This window comes from Cryptotermes secundus, unplaced genomic scaffold (genome assembly GCF_002891405.2).
Source record: "Cryptotermes secundus unplaced genomic scaffold, Csec_1.0 scaffold185, whole genome shotgun sequence".
In the NCBI taxonomy this organism is placed as follows: Eukaryota; Metazoa; Arthropoda; class Insecta; order Blattodea; family Kalotermitidae; genus Cryptotermes; species Cryptotermes secundus.
The window spans coordinates 34,895-54,408 of record NW_019723299.1 but is presented as its reverse complement, the minus strand read 5'-3'; the positions used below and the strand labels follow the sequence as shown (position 1 = coordinate 54,408).

General features: G+C 37.7%; 1 protein-coding gene across 3 annotated transcripts in view; it reads right to left on the bottom strand.

The window, feature by feature from the left end:
* Positions 1–10,193: 10,193 nt before the first annotated feature.
* LOC111861678 (E3 ubiquitin-protein ligase RNF34) overlaps positions 10,194–19,514 on the bottom strand; it is a 36,671-nt gene continuing 27,350 nt past the window's right edge. For all 3 annotated transcript variants that reach the window (XM_023846449.2, XM_033750414.1, XM_033750415.1), the window contains 4 exons: positions 18,255–18,496; positions 14,179–14,742; positions 11,586–11,766; positions 10,194–10,769 (listed from right to left, as the gene is read on the bottom strand). In XM_023846449.2, the coding sequence (XP_023702217.1) occupies positions 10,594–10,769; positions 11,586–11,766; positions 14,179–14,742; positions 18,255–18,496 (1,163 nt within the window). In that variant the 3' untranslated portion in view covers positions 10,194–10,593. The remainder of the gene's footprint in view (positions 10,770–11,585; positions 11,767–14,178; positions 14,743–18,254; positions 18,497–19,514) is intronic.

The following is a 19,514-nucleotide window of genomic DNA, read 5'->3' as shown; positions in this document are numbered from 1 at the left end:
TCAGTGCCAACTGAACCAATCTGTTAAGGAAAAATCACTGAGTCCATACAACCAAAAGTGATAATTCATTGTAAGAAATTGAAGTATCTCATTAAAGTCACTATGTAACTTTCAGTGAAGTGTTTCTCAGGTGGAAGTTAAGGAGGGGTCTTGTACTGCTCCCAGTCTTTATAGCTGGTGCAACTTGCCTATGAGAAGTACAGGGTGGGCAACAGAAACTTCCTTTTTGTGAAGGGAGGGGAGGTCGCAGAAAAATGGGGATAGGCTCGGCGAACGCAGCAGTCGTGGGAGTTTGTCTAATACCCCTCAGTAGGAAACATGAGGTGGACAAGTGAGCAGCGTGCGTTTGCTGTCGAAGCCTATTTTTCGAACAACCATTCCTACATGGCAGTGCAGCATGCGTTCCATACTCACTTCGGAATTAAGCCCAGAGGTCCGGTTCCCAATTGGAAATCGATTGTTTTGTGGGTAGAGAACTTTAAGACAACTGGGAGTGGTGGAAAAAATCATCAGGACGACAACGGGCCGTTACGATGCCAGAAAATGTGGAGGCAGTTCGACAGTCGATTTTGAGATCTTTTTCAAACCAGCTCTTGAAGAAATGCATCTAGGAAATGTCTGGTTCCAGCAGGATGGTGCCATGGCCCACACAGCCCGAGGTTCGATGACAGTTTTGAGGGCAAAGTTCCCCGGGCGGCTCATCTCACTTCGAGGTGACATCCCGTGGGCAGCGCACTCACCTGATCTAATGCCCTGTGATTTTTTTTATGGGGATACCTCAAGGCAGAGGTTTCTAAACATCGCCCCACAAACCTGCTTCAGCTGAAGAATGTTATTTGGCAGATAGTAGCCCAAATTCCAGTGCACATGTTGGAACGTGCAGAGGGGAGCTTCAGAAAACGGTTGCATCAGTGCATAGAGAACGGTGGCCACCACCTTCAAGATATTTTGTTTAAAATTTTAAAGTATGTTCTTTCATTAGCCAAACATAAATTTTGTCTATCAGCAATAATTTTTCTTTTATTCGCCTTCAAAAAAAGGAAGTTTCTGCGCCCCACCTCACAAATGTGTCACTTCTTGCTTTCATGCATCCCAACCTAAGACCTCACAAACCAACTGAACTATCAAGCAATCCATGATAAGTCAATGAACCTGTGATAACAGCTTTGAGACTGAAAACACCTGNGTTTCTGCGCCCCACCTCACAAATGTGTCACTTCTTGCTTTCATGCATCCCAATTGCTTATGTGATTCAACAGTTCATGGGTTGATTGGGTCTCAACATGGAAAGAAAATTATACTGGCTTAGCCTGAGTTTTAGTAATGGCACTCCTTCTGTAGCAAATGTACTGCATTGACTTGGCCTTCCTGAATTACACAGTGACTCTCCTGCACACGAGAGGTAACTGTTATATTAATTTGGCCTTAATCAAGTAGGTAGTGCCATTCCCTCCATGCAGAAATAATGCCATCTGGAACTGGGTACTGACATATCTTCCATAACAGATGTAACAATTACAATGCCATGATCTGCTCTTCTTCATTCTTGAATTAGGTAGCAGCCTTTCCTCCACCCATAATGTGCCATTATGAAAACAGAGTGCATCACGTAATAGGTTTTAAGTTTAAGAATATGATGGTGGTAATTAATATAGTAAGATGACCTTGTTTTTTATAATGGAAGGTAGTCATAAATTTGATTGTACCTAATATATTTTAATTATACCGAGAATGTGATTTTAATTGTAATTGAATGTTATGTTATGTTGTTATGTGATATATGATGACGTTCAATCGATTGGGCAGCAGGCCAATTAGACTGGAAAAGTTGTATATGTATGTGACTTGTTTGAGAGTTACAATTTGTAACTGTGATGAATGTTAAATAAAATTATTATTATTAAAAAAAAAGGTGAGAGATGGGTATTAAGGGAAGGCTTTGTGAGATGCAATCCAATGTTGCCACTTCTTATTTAAAGGGACACACACACTTTGGAAAGTTTTAGATTGAATTCAATAATATATGGAAAAGTGTATGTATTTACAGAACTTTGTAAGTGAAAAAGTGTACCAACAGTAAGTACATGGAGAATATATAGAATTTTACAGACACACAAAATAATCCTGAAGTCTGGAGGATGATTAGTATACATTGTTTTATAAGATGAATAATTTAGGAGAAATATATTTTCATAGTCCACAATACACACAAACAAAACTTTTTAAGAACAAAGGCCATCATTTTGTTTGCAACGAAATGAGCAATGCCATCAGAAGAATACTGACTCCTGTGATTCACATGTGAGGGCTGTTGAAATGAAACCCAGTCACACATTTTCTGGGCAGAATGGTAGAGGCCATTATAAACAGCCTCCATGCATGAGGCGGACATCCCCTTAATGCAACAGCTGACAGATCCCTCTGCAAAGAACTCCGCTGGCTCCTGATGTATCATGCACACTGCCACATGACTGCCTGTGACTGGAAAGCCATATTCACTAACAGAACTGTGGAAATGTTTTGCTTGAACAGTCCCCATAGCTTTCAATAGTCAGTAGATATCCGTTTATACAACAGCACCAACGTGATAAATGAAATGTGAGTATGCTGTGATGTGAATAGCATGCATTAGTACAAGGCAGTAAAAGAAGCCTGCTTTCAACAGTGAGCTTACACATTTAGACTGATAAATAAGAGTATCAAATATACACTCCTGAGAGAAATATATAATCTCATGTTTCTAATAATAGAATAAAATAAGATATTTATGACAACACTTATTTCTGTGCAAAGTACACCACTCTTCCTTTATCATAATTTATGCTCAATTGAACATTTTCCCTTTGTAGTACTTTTTCAACATCTGTGGGTGTTTGTTCGGAGTGCATAAAGTGAACACCCAACAGGAAACCCACATTTCTGTTCTTCAGTCTACAAGTTTTGTCTTCTGAACTATGAAACTACTAAACAGACTTTGATGAAATTTGGTACTGTTGTTCATGGCGATGGCAGTGACTGGGGGGGGGGGTGGTGTTAACAATAAGACCTTTTAGGTGGTTTCAGTTTTACTTTCAGTTATAATCCTTACTTTATATGAGATCCAAATTGGAATTTATCAATTTCTTAATAATTGTTTATTGTTCATAAATTAGTATGACTTAAAATCTTAATTTCATTATGACCCACAACCTTTATTTGGAAAAAAAAAATTCATATGATGAATATTTAATGACATACACACAGAACTGTTCTGACCCTGTGCAGTATAATTATTTTTGTAAGAAGAGATTTGTGCCTGCAGGAAATGAGTATCAAGACCAATCAGTTGTCAAATAGCAAAAAGTACACTTGGCAAATGTTTACTCTATTGAAATATATTGTACCTATCTGCTCATTATTTTTCACTTATTTTGTATAGAGTAATAAACAAGTCACAAATATTTGTTCCAATTATCTTACTTTCATTCAAACATCTGTGTACTACGAAATATGGTCAAGAAACTATAACTGAAACAGATATGGACCTCTGTTTCTAAGCTTTCTTAATGAAATTATATAGATCACACATAGTGCAGCCCAAAAGTGTGAGGTACCCAATTTAAGGGGACATCACTTTCATTATTAATCAAGAATTTCACTAGGGAAAATAATTTTCCAATGGATTCATTCCATCTCAGGTCAACACAGTTTAGGGGGAAAATTTCATGACCATCTCTAATTCTAATATAATTTTGCAAACTTTCTTGTGTCTCCTTGGGAAATTTTACCTCCCTGTGCCAATTAGTTGCAAAGATGCAGAATTCTCAAAGTTTAAGTTCTCCTTAAGTTTTCCCTCATTCAGATTCATTAAAATGCTTATAACTCTGGTCCTATATAAGATACAGAGTTCTTTCTTGTATTAATTGAAAGCTCCTAAATGGAGTTTTCGTTTGGTATGCATTCACAATATTTCAGAGCATATCGACATTTCAACCTGACCTTCAAATATGATAGAGAAACAGCCAGATTTATGCAAATTGCAATCCACTGAATGTAAGTCATAGCACAAATTCCAAGAAAACCCTGAGAGATGTGGCCAGGGAATGAGAACATTATCAGAAATATTGAACAGAGATTTGGGGACAAAATACATAATATAACCTAGAGACAGGGGACTGCTACTGAGATATCAATTATGGAAACAACTGTGTAGGCTTGCAATAATTTTCTTGGGTCTTCTGTTGAAGAGTTAAATATCCTGGTTTATCACATCTTCAGAGTATGACAGCAATCATGTTACTATAAAAAGAAATTAAGTTGAAAATTAAAACTGGAAAAACTGCCCTTTTTTAACCATTCCATCATTTAAAACGAAGTATAATGTTTTCATTGGAAAAATGCTGAGACAACTCTTCATTCATGCGTGGCTTATTACTCGCAAAATTAAGTGACAAAGCACGTCAGTTTTGTTATTTATCGGACTGTTTCAAACAAAACAACGTAGCTGAGCATTTATTTCAAAGCAAATTATGCATCTTTCTTTCTGGTAAAATGAAAGATTTAACTAAGATATATTATGTTTCTGATGGTGCTACTTCCAAGGTATAAAAGCAGAAAAAATTCCATTAACCTCTGCTATCATAGAGATGATTTTAGTATGGACACTGAGTAGCACTTCTTTGAAATATCACATGGAAATGGTGCATGTGATGGGACTGGGGGCACAATTTAAAGGCTAGCAAGAAAGGCAAGTCTGCAAAACCCTTACAAGAAGCAGATCATGCCACCAAGACAACTCTACAAGTGGGCTGTTCTAGAGATTTCTCAGTCACCTTCCAGTATCATAATTTTGAAAAAACACAACAATGAAACAGTGATGGTTGAAGAAAGTTCCAGCACCTCCTGGTACTTGAAATATACACTATGTCATTCCTACTTCAAAAAGCAAAGTTCAAACAAAGTGTTTTCAGAAGGAAGTATTTTCATCAACACACTGGGGTATTTGTAATGTGTGAATATGACAGAGAGATGTTGACTGTGTGGTACATGTGAATGACTAAAATTCAACTAATATTTTTGCATCCTTCTGGCCCCGTGAAACTTTACTGTATCCTTTACCACCAGATATATTATGAGATCCACTTTCAGCAGTACTTACAAAAGTGGATCCAGAAACTGCAAAGCATTACACATATGTTAACAGTTAGAAAGAATACTGCTGCACCACTGAGAAATTAGAAACCAGGCTTTGCAGGCAAAATAGCTACTCTTACAGGTAATATTTCTTACTGATGTAAAAAATGTATTCATTTTCCTTTTTGCATATGTTGTATTACCTACTTACTTACTTACTCATGGAGCTGAGCCCTTCTGGAGGAGCCGGCAATTCTGCAGCTACTCAAGAATATCCCAGCATTTTATGGAACCCGAAGGTTCATTACCGTGTTCACAAGAGCCCTCCACTGGTCCCTATCCTGAGCCAGATCAATTCAATCAATACCATCCCATCCTATCTCTCTAAGATCCATTTTAATACTGTCCACCCACCTACGCCTTTGTGTTCCCAGTGGTCTCGTTCTTTCTGGCTTTTCCACCAATATCCTATACGCATTCATCTCCCCCATGATTTTCCCCTGCATTTTGGCGACGAGACAGCAATATATACTTAGTTTTCTTTGTGTTGTATTACCTACTATATAGCTTAATGTAAACTAATCTGTAATGCAAATGACCAACGACAATATGTATTTAACCTTTAATTACTAGTATGTATCCCATGAATGAATTCACAGCACAGCATGAAACTTTCTAAAAAGGTTAATAAGGAACTAAAAAAAAATTTTAAGAAAAATCTTGCATAGATCTGGCTACACAAGTTTTCAAAAATTAATATCAAAGGGTTGGTCAAAATCTTAATAGGCCCTAGAATATTATGAATGTCACACCAAATGACAGCCTCACTTAAAAGAGCTTTCAATTGGTATAAGAATATGTCCTCTGCCTTAATTGTGACCAGAGTTATAAGCATTTTAGTAAATCAAAGTGCAGGATACATTAAGGGAACTTAAAATTTCAAAATGCAATAACTTGAAAATTAACTGACAGAAAAACCAAACTTCATATCTGTAGCTTCCTCATCAGACTCCATAGGCTTACAAAATTTCGCTGAAATTTAAGTCATATCAACTGCTGTGTTGATTTGATATGACTCAATAAGGAAAACAAAAAAACTAAATAAAGAGTTCTTTAGATGTTTCTGAAGTAGGATAAACAGGTCGAAAGTATGTACAAGGAACAGAAGTTTGTCTTGAAAAGAGAACAATGTTTGTGTACTCTATTTGCAGTAACAAATTTTTACAGTAAAGTATATCTCACTTTTGAAATCCACCTCATAAAACATTTAACAATAAATGGTAAGACAATTACAAATGTTGAGACTAGAAGTATGAGGGGGAAGTGGTTATAGCCAATTTTAAGGTACCATCCTGGCACTTGCCTCAAAAGCAAAACCATGGAAAACCCTCAGTGTCTCTATGTTGACTATTGCCCAAGATTAAAATTTTGTGAATCCAAAGCAAGTGTGTCAATCTCTACACTACACTGTTCAGTACAAATTGGAAGGCTTGAACTAAATAAACATATAGGGACTGCAGTACTTAAATGTCAGTCACTAATTTATATAACAGAAGTGCTAAATAATTATTAATACTGATGACTGAAGATTGCAAAGTTCAAGGTTCCAATACTGTGTAGTCATAAAAGTGGTTGCAAATGTTTCACAGCAACTTGCTGGCTCCACTTTTATCATGAAGATGGGGATAGCAGGTTCCTTCAAAATGTTAGTAACCACCTACATGACCACAGATGTCAGACTCCAAAAGATCATTCAAACTTCCACCACTGTGAAAACCTCAGTTTCAGTAATGAATAACTTCTGCATTTGCAAAATACAGGAGTCATCTGAAATGCTAATATTCCTAAATAATTTTAGTATACAGGATGTTTCAAAAGAGCTTTACAACTTTGAAAGGTTATATAAATTTATACAGAGGACATACAAACGTTTTGAACTGTCATAATGTAACAAATGACACCGAGTTTCATGCACATGGTACTGCAGTACCCAATACCACCACCGCTAATGCTCCCGCAGTTGAAATCAAGATGGCTACTTTGACAGGTGCAGAGCGTGCTTGTTGTGTTTTCTGGTTCGAAGAAACGAAGTCTGCTACACAAGTTCAAAGGCAATTTCGCACTCATTATCGCAAGGAACCTCCCAGTAGGCCTACAATTTACTCCTGGCACAAGAATTTTGTTCAGACCAGATGTTCTGAGCGCCATGCCAAGCCACCCGGTCAGCCACGTGTTTCTGACGCTACAGTGGAATAGATTAGGGAGAGCTTCGTTTGAAGTCCACGAAAGTAAACACGATGTGCGTCTCGGGAAACTGGTATTCCAAATGTTACTGTGTGGCGAGTGTTACGAAAACGTTTACATTTAAAAGTGTACAAACTGTCCATTGTTCAACACCTTACAGTTGCAGATAAGGTGGTTCGTAAGGAATTCTGTATGCACATGTTTCATCGGATACAAGACGAGAAGTTTCTGGACTCCATAATTTTCAGTGATGAGAGCATGTTTCATGTCAGTGGTAAGGTCAATACCCACAACTGCATGATCTTGGGCAGTGAAAATCCACAACTCCCTGGAACATGCTCGTGATGGCCCAAAGGTGAACGTGTTTTGCATCCTCAGCAAAGAAAGAGTGTACGGCCCTTTCTTCATGGCAATGACCATTACCAGTATCGTATATCTGGACATGCTCCAAGAGTTCCTCATTCCACAGTTAGACGAAGATGACCAAGGACGCATTCACTTCCAGCAAGACAGCGCACCCCCTGATTACCTTGGAGAAGTGTGCGAGTAGCTCAACATGTTTCCCAGGTTGGTGGATTGGTAGAGCAGCGCCGATAGCATGGCCACCTCGTTCCCCGGATCTTACTCCCCTGGATTTTTTCATATGGGGATTCATTAAAGATTGAGTGTTCGTACCACCTTTGTCTGCAAATGTTGTTGAGCTCCGAACTCGAATTACTGCCTCAGTTGCAGAAGTGATGCCAGAGATGCTACGTAGCGTGTGGCAAGAGACTGACTACAGGTGGGACGTCTGCCACATTACCAATGGAAATCACGTTGAACCATAACTATCCGAGGTAAAACTCGGTGTGTTTTGCTACATTATGACAGTTCAAAACGTTGTGTATGTCCTCTGTATAAATTTATATACGTTTTCAAAGTTGTAAAGCTCTTTTTGAAACACCCTGTATATGTATTGCTTTACTCATCAGGTCTGATATATACTTGTTTGTCTTTGTGTAGTTTTGGCCACCATAAGTGGCCACTGCGAAACAGATACTGAACTCTCGCATAAAGAATATTTTCATTATTTTACATTACAAAGTAAATTATTGATCATGACCAGCCAATGTAAGCAAACATAATTGGTACAAACGAATTTCGCTTAAACCCACAATGATAATGTGCATATAATTCTGGCAAGGATTTATTCTGTTTATAATTAAGACTTCACTTTTAGCCAAGCAACATCTAAATTTACAATCTCTACTTGTATTTATACTGTCTTTCATATGGGGCCTATACATTATGACTAAATAATATATTCATTCTAAGTCATAATATATAGGCTGTAACATTTTCCATGGTTCTCTGTAACTTGTCTGAACACATCTCGTAGATTACTAAAATTAATCTGTATGTCTACTGCTCTTTATTTGAATATATATACACATATTTATTTATCAAAATCATTAATACTTCTTAACCAATAAGGCAACAGATTCTTATTTATATATCACATTTTCCAAACTTAAGAAAAGCCTTCATAGGAACAAAAGCCAAAACATTATCTTCACATTGCACAAGAAGACTGTGGTCCCTCATGCACACAACACAAAAGAAATTAAATGACTATTTAACAGTTTGGTGAATAAATTAAGTATGATGCATTTCCCCACATTTAAATTATTTCTATAACTCATCATATTAAAAATCATGAATTGTTTAAAACTGTACGCTATGAAAATAGTCCACTAATGCATACATCTTTAATTTATCAACAGAATTAAGCCACCAGCATATTTAGGTCTGACATTGGTATACAAGTAGCATGAGTAATTTTCCCACATGATGTGTCAAGGTCAAAATAAAACATCTCCTACAGATGCTACTGACTAAGCTGAGTGAATACCTGCTCACAGATTTTATTACACCCAGTTACAAGGAAAGAATCTGATTAAAAGTGATACACAATTTTGTTTTAATCAAGAAAGGTTATTAGACAAGGGAATAAAAATGACATTACATTAATGCTGTGTGGTCACTGCAACCACAAACTGAAGCAATATAACAGAACTGGAAGTTTTCTGCACAAGTCCTAGAAGGAGTTAACGGTACTGAATTATGAATGAATCAACAATTCTGCAAATCCATGAAAACATTACTGTAGTAAATATGCAAGACTAATTGCTGGTTGAATAAAATATTTTTCCCCAGTATGTTTCATGATTATTTTCATTTCATACCTTCCAACTTTCAAACAGGTGTTCCTAAATTTGGATAATCTTATATTAGGGCAAATACAGCAACCTGTTTAAAGATAAAATGATATAAAATAACACAAATAATGTTTTAGCCAGAAAACTATGAAACAGCTATTCAGTGTTCACTTTCCAGACTCAACACTGACTGATGATTCAGTGATGGACAGGGACTGCAGAAGCTGGACGTATGCAAACATACCATAATGAACAAGTAGACTGGAACCTGGTCAGGTATATAAACAATCAATCAAAAATTAGATGGGTCTGTCCACTGACTGAGGTTATCTCTTTCTAATGGCCCCAACAGGGTACGTGTTTCCACCCACCCCAAGTGAGGATGGAAACAGATCCAGTTTCTGAAACATTGTGTTCTCTAGGTTTTTAGAATACCAGTCCAAAAACCCAGTAATAATGAACCCTGCAGGGTTGCTGTAGCATGACTAGATCACAACTGATGCCTGGCTGGTTTGCAGCATGTATAGTTAGGTGTGTGGGAGTGTTACCTCTTAGCAAGAGCTGCAACGTTCATTTTTAGTGTTCCTTAGTGTGTACATGAAGTGTGGGAAGATGACTGATGCATTAGGAATCCTTCTCACCAACCAGACATGTGCATTACTTTGTGAATTTTCTAAACATTAGGATACAGGAACTGCAGATATGATAATAACAATTTATATGCCAGTGTCATTATTATGTATAATAATGACTATTATGGCAGTAACTTTTGATTTAGATATACCAATAAAACTTACAATATAACAAATCTATTCCATAATGAAATAATCATAAACATTTGTAAACAAAATTATACACAACACAATTAAAATATAAAGACGGTGGCTAATTTGGTTGATCAACCAAAGAGTAACTGAATTTATCTTCATTTTTTCACTTTAAGCTAAAAGGGAAGATGCATAATTCCCCTGTATAGTACAGGCACAAAAGATGCTCAAGAACCTGCTAGAAGATACAGATATTCTGCAGCTTGCATAGTTTATGCCCTAAATGTCCGAACAATACGAACTACAAACTGACGGCAAATTGGACATTCACTAAGTTGTTTACCACATGCCGTACATGTTGCCATATGACCACACTCCAGCATTACACATTCCACAGGTGCATCCATACAAATTTTACAAAGTTCATCCATACTCATGGTGTCCAACCCTGTTTCAAAAGAAAAAAAAAGACATAAATAAAAATAAAACCATGCCTAATTACACTTCTGTGACCAGAATGACCATTTCTGTAGCTGGAACCTGTCTCTTGCATATCAGTGCAAGCAGCATTCTATTAGATTAAGAAATTTCCCACACTTCTACAGAAATGTAATTACAACAAGAGATTCAAGGGACATTTTTAACTACAAGTTTGAAGTCCTCTTTAATAGCTAACACTATTTCTTCAAAAACACGATGTACAGTTAGAATACCACTGAGTTTTTTATGAGTATGTATCTAACCGTACTGCATCACTCATAGCACAAGTGTGGGAAATCTGAATTTCAACAATTTCTTCACCATTGTTTGTGGAAAATGCTGTGCTGAGACAGAAATTATTGCAATGAAAATTTCAAAGGCAGGATACATTGAAAAGGAAGAAGTACAACAGTTATTTATCTGAATTCAAAGCACCAGACAATGCAAGATAGCTTCACACAATTTGTTTGATCTACTCACTGTATCAACATCCTTTTGAGGATGACTGAAATGATTTATAAGTTCCTATCACAGTGTAACATATCCGTGCCAGGGCAAGGCCTGTCCTGTACACAAACTGTAGTTTCTGATTAGCCAAAGAGTTAAATACTTTAATTCTGTCCACTTAAATAGCTAAAGCAACCCACAGGCAACTAAAAATTCTATAAAGTAGAATGTTCAGATAGAAATATATACAGAATGAAAGCTGGCATGAGTGTGTTATTTAAAACATTAAAAGACAAAAATACCACAGCATTAATAACAATTAATATGCAATACTCACCTTTCCGTGTTTGACTGCTTTCCTGCCAGAGACGAGTAACCCGCTCCATAAGTTCTGGTTTCTCACAGCATCCCCGGTAATCAACTCTATTCAGTGACAAAAGCTCCTTCAACTGCTTCACGGTCAACTTCTCCAAATCTTCCAAACTCCTAATACTGGCTAAAGTAATTCCAGTGCATGCCTGTTGTAGAACATGTAATACAGAAGAAAATATTAATCTATGTTGCTTCCTATACTGAGTACAGTTCTCTGTACATACAAACTTAATTTCCATTTATAACACAAAATCTGTTGCTGCCAAAGCTTATCACCAGTACAGATATCAGACTACATATAGTCAGTCTTGTATTTTATCAGATGTATTCACTAAGCTATCATGAACACTCAACATGGAGTGGTCCTTCAGCTTTGGGGTTGGGAAGTGGAAAAACAACTCATAATAAAATGTAAGATTTGAGGCTTTCACGGCGGTGACTATGAAGAAAGCAGTCTTCTGGGATTTGGCACCGTGTATATGTGGTGTTAACCGACGTTTCGGAGGAACGTATCGCCTCCATCTTCAGGGTAGAAGAAAAAATATATAAGAAATCTGCAAGCAAAGAGACCGTGAGAACCGGTAAAAGCAGCTGCTTTTACCGGTTCTCACGGTCTCTTTGCTTGCAGATTTCTTATATATTTTTTCTTCTACCCTGAAGATGGAGGCGATACGTTCCTCCGAAACGTCGGTTAACACCACATATACACGGTGCCAAATCCCAGAAGACTGCTTTCTTCATAATAAAATGCCTGCAAGTTACAAAATGTAAGACAGGGTCTGTGATTTTGGTCAACCTTAGGGTTCCAGACAATGTGGGGAATTTCCTGAATAGGATTATGTCTTCAAAGACTCTGCTCTTGTTCGTAAAGTTACATACTGTACGGACGCATTTTCCTGATAAAAAGTAAAAATCATATTAAGGTGTGTGTATAATTATATCAAGACAAAGTCAGGGGGAAGGACGGCATTACACTCGTGAGTGTCTCCTGGCGTGCAATTTCTATAATGCGATCCATGCAGTGGGCTGTGGTATCCAAGTCGTTCTCGGGTTGACCTGCTAGAACAGCCCTTATATGGGAAGGTACTTGGTTGGACCAGAAAGTCATCTGGCATGTCTGGGGCGAGGATTCTGAGGTGTCTTAGAAACTGGGAAGGTTTGTGGTCGCCCATGTCTTCTAGCATAAGGAGCTCGCAGATGCGATGGTCTTTTGAGGGGGATAGCCTCTTACCATTTCCGGTCTCAGCGTTGTGTATGGGTCGCGTTTCGGCAGAGAGGTGATAATGTCCTCTACATCCAATTCATAATGTATGTACACAAAAATTGTGGAAAATGAATGGTGAGAAGAAAGTTTAAGTTTCATATGAAGTTAAAAAGGTACTGTTATTTACTGGAAGTGAAGTTTAACCAGTAGACTGAGACCTTGTTGTTCTCACAAAATAAACAATTCTGTTTCTAAATTTTACACTACTAAATTTAACCCACTACTGCAAGGGACAAACTTGCATATTTTTTAATTCTTCCTCCTCGGAGACAAACTCTCGGAAAACTAACTGGGGCACAAATTTTCTACAGGTGGAACTATCTATGTGTAAATTTATTGTTCAAAACAGTATGAAATGAACCAGACATCCCCACAAGTAAGTTTAAGAGCATTACTGTTACACCAACCTGCTCAGCTCTAAAAGTTATGGACTTAATGATTATGAAAAGTACTATCACCCAGAAGGTGTTGTTGTGTAGTCTGGTAGAACTTTACTGACATTTCAGAGGAACATCCTGATTCCATTTTCATGGTTGAAGAGTAAGCCATGCTGAACCTGAAGTTGGTGGCAGTACATTCCTCCAAAATATCACAAACTTATACCAACCTATACAGTGTTCCATTCCCAAAGGTAGTANTGTGTGTGTGTCTTCTCTTATTTATTTCATGGCAATTTTCCAGTAGCAAAGGATATACATTGTTTAATAGGAGAATGAGCATTAATGGTAGATTTAGAAGGATGTTAAAAGAGTCAATGACCTACTTCAAGGTACTATCCAGCATTCACATAAGACTGAGGAAAATGATGAAAAGCCTTTTAAGGATAGCTTGTCACATGCATGAGTACCAAACTGGAACTGCCTCAATAAGAAGCATGAGTGCTAACTACTCAGCCATGAATTTCTGTTACATGTGTCTCAATTCCCTTTGCAGTGACATCACACATGTAAAAAGTTACTTACTTTTCTGCAGTTTCTAACGTCTCCATGCAACAGTCAACGTCCAACAGCTGCTCATCCAATGCCAATACTGCATTACTTCAAATATAAGATAACCTCAAATTTATGATGCATCCACTTTTTAAGTGTGGGTTTTAGGAAAAAAAATAGAAAGGTGCACTTTCCTCAAATTTAAGACACACCTCAATTTTTCAACAAGAAAAATGTGTATGTCTTATATTCGAAGTAATATAGTATATTGTCTTCAAATTGCATACTATTCAGATCCTGTTAGAAACTGTACAGTAATTATGTTACCTGCATTTGAGAAGACACCCATAATAATCTGCACAAACCTGAGTTATAACATGTTCCTCTGTGGCACTGTCTGAAGTCTCATCTAATGGCACATCTGCAGCAGGATCATGATATTCATCCTGACCCTCTACAACCACATCTGCAGTTTCATCTGTTTCCAGTACTTCAATTTCTAAAACAGTTAAACCATCTTCCACACATGAACTAGCAGGAGGAGCATCTGTGGCTATCCCTATGTCTGCAAGTACCTCTGACACAGTTACATGGCTTTCCTCACTAAATGTCCTTTCGGGTGATTCATCATCAACGATTGTGATCACTGGCTCAGGTCCAGCATCCAAGTTACTTATATCACCAGCCCCATCTGTCAGTTCTACAATATCAATGTTAGCCACTGACTGCTCTCCAAAACATCCACTGCTTGACTGTGCACTGGATGAACTGCTGCTAGAGGAAATCGAAGAGTTATCTTCATGTGAGATGAACATGTTTGCTGCAGGTGGTGCTTGGTGTTCAGACTGTGGACCAGAATCTGAACATGAAACTGAAGCACTCGCAGCAGAACCAGTGTTTGTTCTCTCCTCACTTGTCACAGCAGAGTCCTTTAAAACACAATGTATTTTATCACAAGGGGGTGAACAAGTTCATGAAAAAAAAACAACTGGAGCTTATGCAAGCATCACAGGAAAAGGAAGTCTTTGTCTTGCAAACCACAACTAATGAAAACAATAACAGCAGCAGCAACACAGAGGAAGAGCTTATTTAACAACACTTCCTCATCTCAAAAGTTAATAAGCGCTGAATGGGAGCATGACTGAATGGTAAATTGGAAAGGACATGAAAAGAAGTATTCTGCCCATTTTAGGTCACTAATCCTTCATCTGTCAGGAGGGAGAAGTGTTGTGTCTTACCACACACAAGATACAACAATTCTGCCAAATACAAGAAACAAACAAGGAGAAAAACACAATCACATGCCCACAAGCCAACAAACACATACTATATCAATAGAAGCTCAGGAAGAATCCCAGAGAAATACATGAGCAGAGGAGCTACACACAACTAATACACCAAGAAAAATATAAGAAAAGCTTTAATAAACATTTCATTTTTAATTTTAATGATTTTACACTTAATGTTTAATCTTTTCCCACCACGGCAGCCCGGGTTCAAACCCAGGTCTGGTCAGGCTGGATTTGTGGTGGACAACGTGGCGATAGGGTAGGTTTTCTCCGAGTACTTCGGTTTCCCCTGCCAATCTTCATTCCACCAAATTCTCCATCATCATAATCACCCGGGTCAAGTACAATAGCCCAATCGGTGGCCGCCGCGCTGAGTGGACCCAGCTGGACTCCACCTCCCACTGTGCGAATTAATGTTTAATCTTAAAGGGCAATACACCTTTTTATATATATAACAGTATTACATATTACTAAAAAAATTATCATTTCAATACGTAAATCCTAGTCAATGTTGACACACTAGCAGACCAATACAGGTGATAGATGATAGATCAATGAGCCGAAATATGTTGTAAAAAACGACATATGCATGGTGTATCCATATTTCTTATTGCGGTGATGGAACAAGATAAAAGAAATTTCACACAGAATGTGATGCTAAAATATAACATTTCTAGAAAATATTAACACATTGAAGATCAGATAAGGGTCCTATCACCCTTCATTCCTGGGCATTCAAATGAATCACAAAATTTATGTGCACTGCCTCTATAGTCTGTATTTGGTATTTTAACCTGAAAATGTGAATGCGTACTAACAAAATACTTAAATATCTCTTGTATACCCTGTCATGTACTTGAGTGTGACCAGAGAAAGGGTTTGGATTGGTAATTAGATTTATTGGACACTTTATATAACACACAACTGGAGACTACACTTTACACATCACTATCACACACAGACTAGTGTTCTCAGGCATGGTCTTCACTGTGCTGCTGGGTAACATCTTCCAAAAGTGGACATTCCTCTGCTTCCGGGCTTGCGTCCTCACAGGCTGGTGGCCATCAGACACTAATTGCCTACTCCTCTATCTGCTGTCTCAAGATTTTCTCGTTATATCAGCTGGTACTCTTTATATAGCCTTGGCATGAACTGCACAGAAAACACTGCTTCCAACAGTTACTCCATTGTTGCATGTTACACAGCCATTACCTGCCACAGGCTGTTTCTCTGGCTCCACGGTTTCTGCTTTGATCAAATATGCCACAATATGATTATCTCTAAGAACATTCTCCCTTGTGTAGAGACACCTTGCAGAATTTGAATAATTAGTGCCTTTAACTTACCTTTCGGTGGAATGTGAATACTCCAAATTTCCTAGCTGTTTATTTTAATTTTCCTTAACCATCATCAACAATCTGTTCAAGGAATGCTTTTGCACATCTCTTGACAGTCTTCTGAGGGGGTCCTCAAGTGGGATGTATTTCATTGATTCAGGACAAATCGCTACAGTGTCCCCATCTGAGACACCTGATTTAAGCTTGCTAGCTGCCCAATCCTTTACAACTTTCAGAAGAAACTGATTGTACCTCAGGTTATTTGTGGGACAGAGAGTTTGATAGACCCGAAGGGAATTGTGGATTGCAAAATTTATAATCTGGAACAAGGATTCTTTGGCCACTTTATTGTTTTGTGTAGTATGAATGATGAAATACCAGTGTATTTCAACATGCCATCCAATTATACCGTCAATGCAGGCGCAAAATCTGTTGTCATAAAAATATCAGGCAACGAAAAGGTTTGATTATGATAATATTGGAGTTGGCAAGAAATGACTACCATACATAATACTGAACTGAAAAACTATGTCTAAGGTACACTTGCCTATGGGCCTAATAATCATGAGTCAAACTACAGAATAGGTGATAAAATGAACTGATAAGGGACTGGATACCAGTTGCCCCAAACATGAGAGCACTGTTGACAAAATGAGAAGTGCTTGGGCTGGATGCATTTAAAGGTCACTTAACAAAGAATGCCGATTCATGGACTGAATAGTGGCCTTGTGGTCATTCCTGAAGGGATAACCTCATAACTACACATTCTACTGAACAAGCCTTTTAATGATCATTTGAAATAACTGTATTCCAAACAGCTTTAGCAGGGGGCCATGTTCTGACAACAAACAGAACAAAAAGGAAGCCCAGTGTAGAGCTGCTGTGCCAGTGGATCAAGACCATGGAAATGAATCTCTCCACACATATGGCAAAAGATGTAAGAAGTGCTGCATATCTGATGAAACGGATGTTGACAACGGACAATGTTCTAACACCAATCAGGGCAATAGGACCTAGTGCAAAACTGCTGTGCCAGCAGACTCAAGACATCATGGTAATGGATTTCTCCATAGGATGTATGAAGTGCTGTTTATCCAATGCAATGGATGGGAGAATGAAGAAGCTGCAAATGTTGGCAGTGAACATGAGACTGCGAGCAGCAAATGTGAGACAAGATGGGAACAGTGAAGACGATGATGCTGAAAGATATGGCTGGATTTATAAACAGCATGAGGCTCGTGATGCTGAACAAAGGCTGGTAACTTCAAGAAGAAAACTTACTCAATAAATGTCATATATAACACGTCTTATAATACTTTTTTTGCGTTTGTAGTAAAAGTATGAAATTAATCAATAAAATACTATTTATGTGCACATGATTTGTAGTGCTAGGTTGCCTTACATTAAAAATCATCTTCTATTCTGGTAAATATGATAGCAGACTGGAAAAACAATTAGTCTTATAGATTATTAGAGTGAAAAATTGCTCTACTACATAGATTCTTGTCACCTTCATTCTCAGAATTTTTTAAAATTCATGTCTCAAGATAAAGACATCATTCTTGTGCTTGCCTAATGTACATTTATTTATCACTCAAATTCAGTTGTGTACTTTTGTAATTTTTAAACGTGAGGGAGGAAAATATGGAACCAATCCCCTCTGACATCAAACCCTGACATCCAAAGCAAGTGAAGTTATCGGGAAATTATCAAATTTGACACTGAAAAATGAATGTTCAACATAAGATCAAGATTTTTCTCAATTCAATCTAAAAAATTTGAGAATCACAAATGCCTAATAACTATATGATTTACCAAATATCCATTATCAGGGAGAGTCTCTGAGGTGGATGGAGAACACTGGGCTGATAAGCATGCTGCAGTGGAAGTGCCTTGTTCTTGAAAATGATGATTTCGTTGGTCCTGCACCATGGATGATTGAACTCTACTTTGTGTATCAGCCTGACCACTGTGGCCATAGGGAAAATCAGTTCTTTGAGTATTGGTTGATGAATGTCCAGCATGTCGCATCAGCAAATTTACTAGATCATCCTTTTCTGCAAAAGTTAAAAAAAAACTGCTCTTACAAACATAAAATAATGCATGAATTCATTGAGTTCTGTTTAAGTGGTGGAACAAATACATGCCAAAAGCATCACTAGGGTGTCCACAAATGTGAAACTGTGAAACCTTAAGCAATAGTACATTCTCCCTTTGTTGCAGTTGTGATGACACTGTGGAATGACAAACACGTAGAAATAATTCTGCTATGCTTTTCAGTAATGATACAAATTTTTAGGTTTCGCGAACCTGCTGATGACATGTCTGCCCTTCACAACCATGCAATCACAAACAGGCTGAGTGAAGAGTTCCCTCAATGCTGGATTTGAAGATAGGAACCAATGGAATTGCTATCACAATCCCCTGACCTTACACCTCTCAACTTTTTATCTGTGGGGCCACCTGAAAAACAAGGTTTCTGCTGCAAAAGTACACAATGTCAAGCATTGTTATGACTAAATTCTTACCATATATAGTAGGATCACACCACAAACTCACACTATTCTCCTGGAGTGGCAAAAACATTTGCATCAGCATGAACGGTGGACATACTCAACATGGGTTTAACAGCTGTGTCAAAACTCCAATACTGCCTATGGTTCCATATTTGTGAACAAACTGTATAATGTACTTCATGGAAATAATTTATGGTAGTGTGCATGATGAGGTTCTCACAGTGGTGAACATTAAGAATACATTTTCTGGAATATCACATCCCAAATACTATACTCTTAATTTATAGCATGTTTAAACACTGAGATACCTCTCCCAGTTTAGAAGCACCTGTACTTGAGCTTGCCAGACAAGGAGAAAGTCTAACAAGTTCACAATGTACGCATAGCATAACAATTCTGCCATATTCATTCCTTTACTGCCTCCACATTTTAAGTCATGAATGCTAACTTCTAATGCGCTCTTATACATATAGCAAAACAGGCAGAATGACTGAGAGAACTGTTCAAGAATGGCTGGACATTCATTCCATGTAAAGTCGCATGATAGGTCGCTCGACCT